Consider the following 13957-nt stretch of genomic DNA (forward strand, 5'->3'; position numbering starts at 1 on the left):
CATAAAGTCTCATGCGGCTCCACGGTCACCGGATCATAACAGCACAACTGGCCAACAATGAGTTAAATGCATCTCAGAAGAAGGGAAGAAAGGTGTTGAGCCATTTTGCTTTGTATTTTCTTCCCTCTTTTTCTCTGGGTGGCTGAGGAGTCTGGTGCTAGCATGGATATTCAGGGATTAGCTTCTCGTGTAGACCAGCTTGCTGCTAGGGTACAGGGTATTTCTGATTATATTGTTCAGACTCTGGTTTTAGAACCTAAGATTCCTATTCCTGATTTGTTTTTTGGTGACAGGTCCAAATTTCTGAGTTTTAAAAATAATTGTAAACTGTTTTTTGCTCTGAGACCTCGATCCTCTGGTGATTCCATTCAGCAGGTTAAAATTGTCATCTCCCTGCTGCGTTGCAATCCTCAGGATTGGGCATTTTCCCTGGAATCTGGGAATCCGGCCTTGCTTAATGTAGACGCCTTCTTTCAGGCTTTAGGATTATTATATGATGAACCAAACTCTGTGGATCAAGCAGAGAAGACCTTGTTGGCCCTGTCTCAGGGTCAAGAAGCGGCAGAATTGTATTGTCAGAAATTTAGAAAATGGTCTGTGTTGATAAAAGAGAATGATGATGCTTTGGCGGCAATTTTCAGAAAGGGTCTTTCTGAATCCGTTAAAGATGTTATGGTGGGGTTTCCCACGCCTTCCGGTCTGAGTGATTCTATGTCTCTGGCCATTCAGATTGATCGGCGTTTGCGAGAGCGCAGAACTGTGCGCGCTGTGGCGTTGTCCTCAGAGCAGATGCCTGAGCCAAGGCAATGTGATAGGATTATGTCTAGAACGGAACAACAAGGATTCAGACGTCAGAATAGGTTGTGTTTTTATTGTGGCGATGCTTCTCATGTCATTTCAGTCTGCCCTAAGCGTACAAAGAGGATCGCTAGTTCATTTACTATCAGTACTGTACAACCTAAATTTCTGTTATCTGTGTCCTTGATCTGCTCATTGTCTTCATTTTCTGTCATGGCGTTTGTGGATTCAGGCGCCGCCTTGAACTTAATGGACCTTGAGTTTGCCAGGCGTTGTGGTTTTCCCTTGCAGCCTTTGCAGAATCCTATTCCTTTAAGGGGGATTGATGCTACACCTTTGGCTAAAAATAAGCCTCAGTTTTGGACACAGGTGACCATGCACATGGCGCCAGCCCATCAGGAAGATTGTCGATTTCTGGTGTTGCATAATTTGCATGATGTTATCGTGCTGGGTTTTCCGTGGTTGCAGGTACATAATCCTGTGCTGGATTGGAAGTCTATGTCTGTGACTAGTTGGGGTTGTCAGGGGGTTCACAATGACGTTCCTTTGATGTCAATCTCCTCTTCTTCCTCTTCTAAAATTCCAGAGTTTTTGTCTGATTTTCAGGATGTATTCGATGAGCCCAAGTCCAGTTCCCTTCCACCGCATAGGGACTGTGATTGTGCTATTGACTTGATTCCAGGCTGTAAGTTTCCTAAGGGCCGACTTTTCAACCTGTCTGAGCCTGAACATACCGCTATGCGGAATTATGCTAAGGAGTCTTTGGAGAAAGGGCATATTCGGCCATCTTCTTCACCGTTGGGAGCGGGATTTTTTTTTGTTGCTAAGAAGGATGGCTCCTTGAGACCCTGTATTGATTATCGCCTCTTGAATAAGATCATGGTCAAGTTTCAATACCCCTTACCTCTGCTTTCCGATTTGTTTGCTAGGATTAAGGGGGCTAGTTGGTTTCCTAAAATTGACCTTCGGAGGGCATATAATCTTGTTCGTATTAAGCAGGGTGATGAATGGAAAACTGCGTTTAATACGCCCGAAGGCCATTTTGAATACCTTGTGATGCCATTCGGGCTCTCTAATGCTCCATCTGTTTTTCAGTCCTTCATGCATGATATCTTCCGGGCTTATCTTGATAAATTCTTGATTATATATTTGGATGACATTTTGATCTTTTCTGATGATTGGGAGTCTCATGTGAAGCAGGTCAGGATGGTATTTCAGATCCTTCGTGATAATGCTTTGTTTGTGAAGGGGTCTAAGTGTCTCTTTGGAGTGCAGAAGGTTTCTTTTTTGGGCTTCATTTTTTCTCCCTCATGTATCGAGATGGATCCGGTTAAGGTTCAGGCCATTCATGATTGGATTCAACCCACATCCGTGAAGAGCCTTCAGAAATTTTTGGGCTTTGCTAATTTTTATCGCCGTTTCATTGCTAACTTCTCCAGCGTAGTTAAACCCTTGACCGATTTGACGAAGAAAGGCGCTGATGTGGCGAATTCGTCCTCTGCAGCTGTCTCTGCCTTTCAGGAGCTTAAACGCCGATTTACTTCTGCCCCGGTGTTGCGTCAACCGGATGTTTCTCTTCCGTTTCAGGTTGAGGTTGACGCTTCTGAGATTGGCGCAGGGGCCGTTTTGTCCCAGAGGGATCCTGTTGGTTCCTTGATGAAACCATGTGCCTTCTTTTCCCGTAAGTTTTCGCCTGCCGAACGCAATTATGATGTCGGCAACTGGGAATTGTTGGCTATGAAGTGGGCATTTGAGGAGTGGCGACATTGGCTTGAGGGAGCTAAGCACCGTATTGTGGTCTTGACCGATCATAAGAATCTGATTTACCTCGAGTCTGCCAGACGGCTGAATCCTAGACAGGCTCGATGGTCCTTGTTTTTTTCCCGTTTTGATTTCTTGGTCTCGTATCTTCCGGGTTCTAAGAATATTAAGGCTGATGCCCTCTGCCGGAGTTTTTTGCCTGATTCTCCTGAGGTCCTTGAACCGGTCGGCATTCTGAAAGAAGGGGTGGTCCTCTCTGCCATTTCCCCTGATTTACGACGGGTTCTTCAGGAATTTCAGGCTGACAAACCTGACCGCTGTCCGGTGGGGAAACTGTTTGTTCCTGACAGATGGACTAGTAGAGTGATTTCTGAGGTTCATTGTTCTGTGTTGGCTGGCCATCCTGGTATTTTTGGTACCAGAGATTTGGTTGGTAGGTCATTTTGGTGGCCTTCTTTGTCAAGTGATGTGCGTTCTTTTGTGCAGTCCTGTGGGACGTGTGCGCAGGCCAAGCCTTGTTGTTCCCGTGCTAGTGGGTTGCTTTTGCCATTGCCGGTCCCTGAGAGGCCCTGGACGCATATTTCTATGGATTTTATTTCTGATCTTCCGGTTTCCCAGAGGATGTCGGTTATCTGGGTGGTTTGTGACCGGTTCTCTAAGATGGTTCATTTGGTGCCTTTGCCTAAATTGCCTTCCTCTTCAGATTTGGTGCTGTTGTTTTTTCAGCATGTAGTTCGTTTGCATGGTATTCCAGAGAATATTGTGTCCGACAGAGGTTCCCAGTTTGTTTCTAGGTTTTGGCGGGCCTTTTGTGCTAGGCTGGGCATTGATTTGTCTTTTTCTTCAGCATTTCATCCTCAGACAAGTGGCCAAACCGAGCGAACTAATCAGACCCTGGAGACTTATTTAAGATGCTTTGTGTCTGCTGATCAGGATGTTTGGGTGGCTTTCTTTCCATTGGCCGAGTTTGCCCTTAATAATCAGGCTAGTTCGGCTACTTTGGTTTCGCCCTTCTTTTGTAATTTTGGTTTTCATCCTCGTTTTTCTTCAGGGCAGGTTGAGCCTTCTGACTGTCCCGGTGTGGATTCTGTGGTTGACAGGTTGCAGCAGATTTGGGCTCATGTGGTGGACAATTTGGTGTTGTCTCAGGAGGAGGCTCAACGTTTTGCTAACCGTCGTCGGTGTGTTGGTTTCCGGCTTTGGGTTGGGGATCTGGTTTGGTTGTCTTCCCGTCATGTTCCTATGAAGGTTTCTTCCCCTAAGTTTAAGCCTCGGTTTATTGGTCCTTATAGGATTTCTGAGATTATTAATCCGGTGTCTTTTCGATTGGCGCTTCCGGCCTCTTTTGCTATCCATAATGTCTTCCATAGATCTTTATTGCGGAAATATGTGGTGCCCGTTGATCCTCCGGCCCCGGAGTTGGTTGATGGGGAGTTGGAGTATGTGGTTGAGAAGATTTTGGATTCTCGCTTTTCGAGGCAGAGGCTTCAGTACCTTGTCAAATGGCAGGGTTATGGCCAGGAGGATAATTCTTGGATTTTTGCCTCTGATGTCCATGCTGCTGATTTGGTTCGTGCCTTTCATCTGGCTCGTCCTGATCGGCCTGGGGGCTCTGGTGAGGGTTCGGTGACCCCTCCTCAAGGGGGGGTACTGTTGTGAATTCTGCTCTTGGGTTCCCTCCGGTGGTTGTTGGTGGTAATGCAGTTGTCCCTGGGTTGCAATCCTGGGCAGGTGTCCCTGCTGATTGCAGTGCTGACTGGGGGATTTAAGGTTGCAGGATTCATTACTCCTTGACAGTTTTCCATTGTTTTTGGAAGGTTTGGATCTCAGTCTGGTTCCTCCTGCCCCGCTGCCAATTCAGCAAAGATAAGTGTCTGGTTTTTGTTTCTGCAGCACACACGCTGTGTGCTTTACAGATCAGTGCTATTCATTGTTTTTTCTTGTCCAGCTTAGACTGTGCCAGGATTTTTCCAGTCAAGTTGGATTCTCAGGAGATGCAGATATACGTTCCATGTCTATAGTTAGATGTGGAATTTTTGTATTATCTGCTGTGGATATTTTCAGGGTTTTATTACTGACCGCTTAGCATTCTGTCCTATCCTTTCCTATTTAGCTAGAGTGGCCTCTTTTGCTAAACCCTGTTTTCTGCCTGCGTGTGTCTTTCCTCTAATACTCACAGTCAATATTTGTGGGGGGCTGTCTATCCTTTGGGGTTCTGCTCTGAGGCAAGATAGGATTCCCATTTCCATCTATAGGGGTATTTAGTCCTCCGGCTGTGTCGAGGTGTCTAGGATTGTTAGGTACATCCCACGGCTACTACTAGTTGCGGTGTCAGTTTAGGGATTGCGGTCAGTATAGGTTCAACTTACTCCTGAGAAAGTCTCATGCGGCTCCACGGTCACCGGATCATAACAGAATCCCATGCAAGAAGATATTTTGGACCAATTATATTATGAACACATCAGCTTATTACAAAGACAGACCGTTTTATGTGATATATCCAATATTGTACTGATTTTATTGATGCAACTAACCTGTCTGTAATTATTATTGTTTGGGGATCTGGTGTAGGAGCCAGGGAATCTCTATTGGTATAGCTCTACCCTCTGTGTATTGGTCATTGTTCGTATGGTGAATGATTTGTTGTATGCCATAAGGTAGGTTACACATTACTATTATATAGATCTGAGTGGGTCCTATGAGCAAGTGTGAAGGGTCCATAATAGATATCTTCCTTTTTCTGCACCATTTATTCTATTGATTTCCTCTTTGCAGTATGTATAAGCCTACCTTTTCTCATCATGTTCCTGGCCGGAGCGCGCGCCGCGCATGCGCAGCTTCGCGCGGGGGGTGGGTGGCGCTCTATCATGGTGACGCGTTACCATGGTCACGGGTCTGGTCATCTGACCGGATCATGTGACGCGGTGACGCGCACCTTGAGCGCCGCTCTCCTCGGCGTGTCGCAACATGGCGGTGGCGCGCCGCACACGGCTGCAGGTAATTACATCATTACCTTTTAGTACTTAAAGGGATATCTTGGGATGCCTACTCACCTCCTGACGAAGCCACTGTTGTGGTGAAACGCGCGTCGAGATGTTCAGCATTACGGGATCACACTAAGGCCACCATGACCGCAGGTACTATGCGTTTACCGTTCTAGCCGGACTTTATCATGGGCTACTTATGCTATTTCAGGCTATTGGGTCATGTGCAATAATAGGGTGTAGTGCAATAATATAGTAAGCAATCTTTTCTGGTGACTCAGTTAAGACTTACATACTGCATATTTGTTCACTTTTCTACACTGCCTGTGAAGTACTGTGTATGGCATGTTTAAATAGGCACATTTTTCGGTATAGCATCCTGTGCAATTCCTGACTTGATGACATGGCCGAGGTTTTCTGGTCCCGTTTATTTTCTCTTTCTGACGAAACTGGTTCACAGATGGTTGCACCATCTAAATTGTACTCCTTGTGACTATTTTTACATTATATGTACTTTATGTGATTGCTATTCTAGATTTAATAAAATTTGCTATACTGGGAATTGCTCCTTCTGTTGTCTCTCTATTGGCACACAGGTCACACGAGCGGCTGCTAATGACAGGAGGAAAATGCAGATCTGAGGCTTAATTGACCCTTCGGCAGCAGGAGGAGGAGGACGCAGGAACAGATTGTAGCCTTTTAGGTTTAGGCACTCAGCCACTCACTCAAGCAGCACCAGCAAAGTTTGTTCAGTCTTTCCCTTTGGTGTGGCTGAAGGACCTGTGGACACGCCTCTCTCCAGTCACAAGGTTGGATCACGTGACCGCATTAAATCCATCTTCCCCCATGTAACTGGAGGACCTGCGGTGACGCCTCCCTGCTGTGGGTCACAATGGTTCGGTCCTTCTCCTTCACTATTGCTTGCTGGACGGACGGGCCCCTAACAGTCCGGGCCCCGTCGCAGCTGCGACCGCTGCGACCACTATAGTTACGCCCCTGACAAAGAGGATAATTTTGGTGTATTTTTTGTGAGTGGAGGAAAAAGCTCTACATAAACGCTGAAAAAATTGATGTGCTGCATACTTTAAAATGCTTCAAATCTGCAAGGAAAAAATAAGGCATGAAATTCCAGGAATCTCATTCACTTTGCTGGGACTTTAGGGCTCGTGCAGACGTCTGTAGATCTCAATTTGATTACGGACCACAATGCACTGACTCACCACTAACCTCATCTCCAGACCCAAACATGACATTATAGAAATATATAAAGTGGTCAAAGTATTTGAGAAATGCTTGTTGTGTGTATGGTGGGTGAGCTCCTTACCATTTTTCTGCTACCATTGTACCTTTTAAACCCTCTTTTCAGGAAATTATTCTTTAGGCACTCCAATTTAAATTAGTCTATATTTTATACTCTTTTGAGCATTTTATACACAGTCTTATTATTGTGACTGGTGCCATGTTACTAATGGTGTTTTCCTGTATGTTCACCTATCAATATGTCTTTGTGCCTGTTGTGTTGGGTATATTTATAGTACTTATTTTCCTGGGTAAATATTTTTGGCACGGTTTGTATCTACGATTTTTGGTTCTGTACATGTACTCCCAATTTATTTATTTATAGTGACGAGCAAAAGGGTAACAAATGTTGTGAGCATTTGACTTCCAATGCAGTGACATGAGAAAAGTCAAATTTATGTATGAGATAGCCAAGATGATTGCCTATAAAATGATGGTAGTTTCATGTTTGAAGCGGTAATGGATGGTTAGATATGGAGCCTGAAAGTCAAAAGTTCAAAACATTGTTACCCTTTTGCTCGTTACTGTGGCTTGTCTATCTCAAACTTTCGGGACCACAGATACCCAAAACATTGTACTGAATATGAGGCACCATATTGATACTGTAAGATGGGTTGGGCTCAAAAATATCTCAACCAGGCGAGAGACCGCAGGCATGCCCCATAACAGTGAACGGGACACAAATGACTGGTCTGTTGGACTCGGGGAGTTTGGTAACCCTAGTGAGAGCCACAATTCCCCATTTGTTGATTCCTGAAAAGAGGATCGGAGTCCGCTGTATCCTCGGCGATGCCAAGAACTACCCTGTAGCCCAAGTGGTCATAAACACAAACTGTGGCACCGAGTCCCATGAGGTGGGGGTTGTCAAGGACCTATTGCACCCTATTATAATAGGGCGGGACTTCGCATTACTTTTGGATTTGGCTGGTAAAGGGAGGACGTCTGGTTGTCCGGACAACAACCAGGTTTCTCTTAAAGAAACCTTGTTGCAGGCCACAACTGACAAATTTCCTTTTTGTGTGCTTGACGCACAAGAGGTGCAGTTGAGGGTGTACAATAGGTCGGCGAGGGTGAGACACTTCGACCCTGGGGATCGAGTTCTGGTGCTCATACTGATGGTGGAGAGCAAATTCCTGGCCAAATGGCAGGGCCCCTACGAAAATGTTGAAAAGGTTGGGGATGATAACAATAAAGTCCACCAACCAGAGAGAAGGTAGCCCTGCCAAGTATACCACGTCAACCTGACTAAGCCATGGTGAGATAGGGAGCCCGTGGAAGCTCCGTGTTTGGTGGTCAAACTGGAAGCTGACATGGAAGAAGTTAAGGTGGCAGAGATGCTGTCACTTGCCTAAAAGCAACATTGCCGAGAGTTGCTACAGCGGAACAGAGACCTGTCTTGGACCTGTCAGGTTGTGCAAAGGTCATAGAGAATGAGGTTCTGATGGAGCCTCATGTCCGGGTCAAGTCATATTGCATTCCTGAAGCCCGTAAAGAGGTGAAGAGAGGTAAAGCGGATGATGAGCCTGGGAGTCATAGAAGAGTCCAAGAGTGGCTCGTCCAGTCCAAGAGTCTTAGTACTGAACCAGATGGAGAATGGCATTTTGTAATGACTATAGGAAACTTAATGAGGTCTCTAAGTTCGATGCATACCAAATGCCCCATGTCGATGAATTAATTGAGAGGCTAAGGCCAGCTTGGTACATTACTACCCTTGACCTCACAATAGGATATTGGCAAATTCCCATGTCCCAAGACACCAAGGAGAAGACTGCCTTTTCAACGCCGGATGGATGCTTCAAGTACACTAGAATGCCGTTTGGGTTAAAAAGCCACTCCAGTCACATTCCAGAGAGCCATGGACCGAATCCTAACTCCCCACAAGAGGTAGGCAGTGGCCTACCTGGATGACATCGTGATCTTCAGCCAAGATTGGGGAAGCCATTTGAGCAAAGTCCAGGCGATACTTGATGCTCGACGCAAGGGAGGGTTTTCCATAAGCTCGAAGAAATGTGCCTTGGGAATGGAGGAAGCAAAATACTTGGGCTATGTTGTAGGCAGGGGTGAAATAAAGCCCCAGATAAATAAAGTTGAGGCGATTCAGGGTTGGCCACAACCTTTCGCAAAGAAGCAGGTCAGAGCGTTCCTAGGCATTGTGGGATATTACCGTCGGTTTATCCCAAACTTCGCTGTGGTAGCTGCCTCTCTGATGGACCTCGTTCAAGGTACAAAGTCGTCAATGGCTAAGTGGTCTCCAGGAGCTGAAATGGCTTTCCAGGAACTGAAGCTAGCCCTGTGTAAACAGATGGTGCTGGTGGCACTTGATTTCTCCAAGGAGTTTGTGGTCCAAATGGACTCTTCAGATATCGGGCTGGGCGCTATCTTATCACAAGAGGTGAACGGGGAAGAGCACCCCATAATGCATTTGAGTTGGAACTTGTCATCCTGCGAGAAGAATTACTCCATAGTGGAGAAGGTATGTTTGGTCATCAAGTGGGGTTGGACACTCTAAGGTAGTACCTCTTAGGCAGGAAATTCAGACTAGTCTCAGACCATGCCCCACTGAAGTGAATGAGAGAGAAGAAGGGGAACAATGCCCGAGTGACCAGGTGGTTCCTAGCACTTCAGGATTTTAACTCCCATGTGGAGCATAGGCCACGGAATCTGCATGGCAATTCTGACACTCTGTTGAGAGTCCGAGAGTCCACTGTTTGATGGCAGAAGGTGCCAAGCCCCCAGCTTTGGTCAGAGGATGGGGGTATTTAAAATGACTGCAGGACGGGTCCTTGAGGGGAGATATGTGTCATCGTGGTTATTAGCTGTGGTGATGTGAGCTCGGAAGCATGCTCCAGCACATATAGTGCTGAGAGAGTTATTAGGTCATTACAGGGCCAGGTTTTACTAGCAGTCATGACGAGGGATGTGTGGGAATGACTGCTGACATATCCCCACCCCAGGGGTGTGGTTTGGCAGATAAAATGGAGACTCATTCAGTGTCTGGAGCTGGAGATGTGTGGATCTCCTGTGTGGCGGTCTGTGCTAAGGCCTATACAACCGGACACTATCCTGAGCAGGCGGACACGCTATATGTTGTATGGACTTTTTACTTTTTGTTTTCACTTTATGCCAGAAAAGGCTGTACTTTTGTTTTGCTCTCCTGAGCAGTTTATGCAGTTTAAATAATCTTGCCTGCCTGGACATTTCAGCCGTACCGCTTCCTGTGCTTACTTCAACCGCAGCTGAGTGAGTACAAACCTCTACAATACATATGGCATATAATTACTGAGCACCATTTAATGCCATTATTCCATATTGGTGTTACCTTATTTGGGAGAAAGGTATCAATTTCCTCCTGAAGTTTGGTTTGGACATCTGGATGAGTTGCCAAATGGTAAGCCACAAACATGAGTGTAGCGCTGGTGGTCTCATAACCGGCCATAATAAAGGTAAGACCCTGAGCCATAATTTCCGTGTCTGTCAATTCTGTAAAGTACACACAACAGAGTTGGTTATCTCACATGGGCGGAAAGCTTTCGGCATGAAAAACCTGAAAATGATATCGGCTAACTTGTGCATTAAATTACAAATATGTCAATAGAGCCCAAAGCAAAAGAGAGAAGGCTATATTCACACTAGTCAATAAAAAGACAAAAACATATGTTTGTTGTTTAAGGGGGCTTATATTATTTTAAAATGCTGGGCTTCTTCTGATCCCACCCCCCATCAGTATGCTTCGACTGTAATGAATCTTAGTGTCAAGTAAATTTTCTTCTACTAATATTTTACTTTCAGTTATGTAATAATACTGTACATTGTATCAATTCACAAGGTTATTGTATGGGTTCTAGCAAAATTCTAATCTGTAAAAGCTCAACAGCATCTGAAGGCCACATGGAACACCATTTAAGAAAGATGTGGAAAGTCAGCCTTCATACCTTTATAGCCATGATCTGAATCTTCTGTAGTGTTGCCTTTAGATTGAGCATCTACCATGAGTTGTAAGAAGTCTACTCGATCCTGAAAGACATAAGAAAAGATCACAACAAGCAAAGATCCAGTATTTCTAATCATTTGCATTCTACTTTTGTACTATGTCTCAGATAATTTAGTGACTACCTTTACTATTTTTTACATTGTGGCAACATATATTATTCCAAGCCTTTTTATTAATGGGGTTCTACAATATTTAAAAATCAGTTTAGGCTCAGAATTACACAACATCAATATTTTGTCTCTTGCATAACATCAAGATGGGTGGCAGAGGACGAAAAGAGAATCCCACCACTACATATTTCCCAGTTGGAGTTACACATTCACTTACTGTATGAATTCCTTTCTGTCTGTTTTTCATAATGCTTTTTATAGCATTTTGAAAAAAGTTGAGGACACTCATTGGAAGGAAGCAGACATTCAGTTTTTCCAAAAGAGGAGTGAGGAACGGAAACATAACTGTAAGAAAAATTATACAACAACAGATGACTTCATGAACATTGTGATTATTATTTTTTAGAAACTAGAGGCCTTTCATGACTTCTGCAGAACCAGAAGTGATGGCTATACGTGGTGTGAAGTCTAAATCATGGTGGTTAAGAAATAGCTGCTCAGACAGTAGAGCATATCAGATGACAAATGTAACTAAATCTGATTTCAAAGTATGACATTGAGATATCAACATAAATTGTTTGCACAATATATTACCAAATCATACATAAGATCTTATAAAGGACCTGTCACTTGCTGTACATATGTGATTTTTTTGTGTAAATTCTGTTTTGATGAATCTGGTGTTAATTTTCTTTTGTTCTTCTGCCCCTGTATTCCTGGGTTCTGGCGTTCTCTTCCCTGTATATTAATCTAGTCATTTTAGTAAAGTGAGCATGGTTCACAACTATGCTCTATGGGAGTCTTTTTAGCCAACCAGCTGTGGTCCTCGAGGCGAGCAATATGTACAGGGATGAGGAGGCCACATCTCAGGGACAGCTAGGCGTGGAAACAAATAATGATCCACTCTGGATTATTGTAGAACGGCAATATTTACACCAGGTAAAAAGTTGTTTATCTATCTTTATTAGATATATACATATAAATAGTGTATGAACTTACATGTTAAGAACAGAGGGTTAAAAAAAGAGAAGTTGAAAAGTTTTCTTCCATTGGTCACAAATGGATCATTGGGATTGTTCAATGAATCCACATTCACACTGAAGAATGTGCTCAGGACTATGTCCATGCTGTAGCTTCCAAATATGCTGAAATGACAAAATGGTGAAATAACAATCTGAGCTTAATAAACCCAAGACCCCAGGGCCGGCTCCAGGTTTTCTTGGACCCCAGACGAAAGAGTGTCACGGGCCCCTTTAACATACACCACAATTCATGATGCACAGATACAGCAGAGAAATATAGGTGTAGTACAATACCAAAGATTTCACTTACTTCTTACATTACATGAGTGATATCTATTGTACATTCCACAATAGTTCAGAAACTGGACAGTATAGTCCTCCATACAGTATTATAGCACCACATAGTGCTCCATACTGAATAATGAACCCCATATATTGCTCTATACAGTATTATGGGCACCACATAGTGCTCCATACAGTATAATGAACCACATATAATGCTCCATACAGAAAAATGGGCTCCATACAGAATAATGAGGTCCATATATTGCTCCATACAGTATATAATAAGCCCCATATATTGTTCCATACAGTATAATGAGCCCCATATATTGCTCCATACTGTATAATGGGCCACATATATTGCTCCATAAAGAATAATGAACCCCATATATTGCTCCATACAGTATAGGATGGACCCCATAGAGTATAATGAGCCCCATATAATGCTCCATGCAGTATAATGCATCCCATATAATGTTCCATACAGTATATGATGGGTCCCATATATTGGTTCATACATAATGAGCCCCATATGATGCTCCATATATAATGGGCCCCTTATATGATGCTTCAGTGTATGAGGGGCCCATATATGATGCTCAAGTGTATAATGGGCCCCATATATGATGCTCCAGTGTATAGTGGGCTCCATATATAATGCTCCATATATGATGGGCCCCATATATGATGCTCCAGTGTATGATGGTCCCCATATATAATGCACCAAACATTAAAAAAAAAAATACTCACCTCTCCTCGCTGGCCGCTGCTCTGCTCCGAAATCCTTAGTGTCATCGTCTTCTGGCTCTCTGCACTGTGACTGTTCAGGCATATGGTGCACAATACTGACGCCATTGCTCCCTTTGACCTGAGCGTCACAGTTGGAAGATGCCGCAGTGGTGACGAGGGGAGAGGTAAGTATCGCCGGTGTACCAGACGGTGAGTGGGCCCCTCCTGCTCAGGACCTTGGCACTTGCCCCTATGCGCCGGGTGCTGACGCCGGCCCTGCAAGACCCTCATGTATCTCCTTCATGCTCTTTATCCACTGTAGTTGCAAACTCTAGAGAATGATCCCAAGGTTTACACTGCAGTCACTTCCTACGTGGTAGATAATTCTTGTCCTGTGCATGCATAATAAATAGATTTCTGCTCTGGACAATTCTTCTGTAGTATCACAAGTTGTACAGAAGTGTGGTCAGCAGTGTAAGAGGGTGGTGCTGTTATGGACAGTAACACGCTGCCACTTTAAGAGACAGCACCCCCTTGTCTGGTGTGATGGAATGTTCTGCTTCCCCCTGCTATAGACTGTGAAGATGAGCTGCTCTAGAATTAGGGGAGGAGTTGAGCCTGAACTGTGTGTGTGAGCTGAAGCTGCTACTGAGAGAACTTTGTGCTGTTTGCTACAAGAAAGGTCCCACAGCCTGGGACGGAGTGTACTTGTGAAATTTGCAAGACTTTTCCGGGTACGGCAAAGGTGGCTGTTTTGTGCTAGTTTGTGAAGCCACGAAGATACTGAGAAAGGGACTTACAGTTTCCAGGAGCATCCCTAGGATCCAGAAGCAAGGAGAAGACCACGCTTCACAGAGCTGACAGAAAGCCGTGCGCACCACCATATTAGACTGCTGGGGCCCCGCTGAGACTGGACCTGAGTCCCCAACATCACCGTGAGTCTGTTCCTGTTTGGTGCACCTGTTAGGGCCTAGTGTAGGC

At 44.6% G+C, this 13957-nt stretch overlaps 1 protein-coding gene across 1 annotated transcript in view; it reads right to left on the reverse strand.

The window, feature by feature from the left end:
• The window catches only part of LOC143793010 (cytochrome P450 3A29-like), a 104939-nt gene that overhangs the window by 37133 nt on the left and 53849 nt on the right, over window positions 1-13957 (reverse strand). Inside the window, exons 7-10 of the mRNA XM_077279563.1 lie at window positions 11943-12088; window positions 11161-11288; window positions 10775-10856; window positions 10162-10322 (exon numbers count right to left, since the gene is read on the reverse strand). Of these exons, the coding sequence (XP_077135678.1) occupies window positions 10162-10322; window positions 10775-10856; window positions 11161-11288; window positions 11943-12088 (517 nt within the window). The remainder of the gene's footprint in view (window positions 1-10161; window positions 10323-10774; window positions 10857-11160; window positions 11289-11942; window positions 12089-13957) is intronic.

The sequence above is a fragment of the Ranitomeya variabilis genome, chromosome 1 (genome assembly GCF_051348905.1).
Source record: "Ranitomeya variabilis isolate aRanVar5 chromosome 1, aRanVar5.hap1, whole genome shotgun sequence".
In the NCBI taxonomy this organism is placed as follows: Eukaryota; Metazoa; Chordata; class Amphibia; order Anura; family Dendrobatidae; genus Ranitomeya; species Ranitomeya variabilis.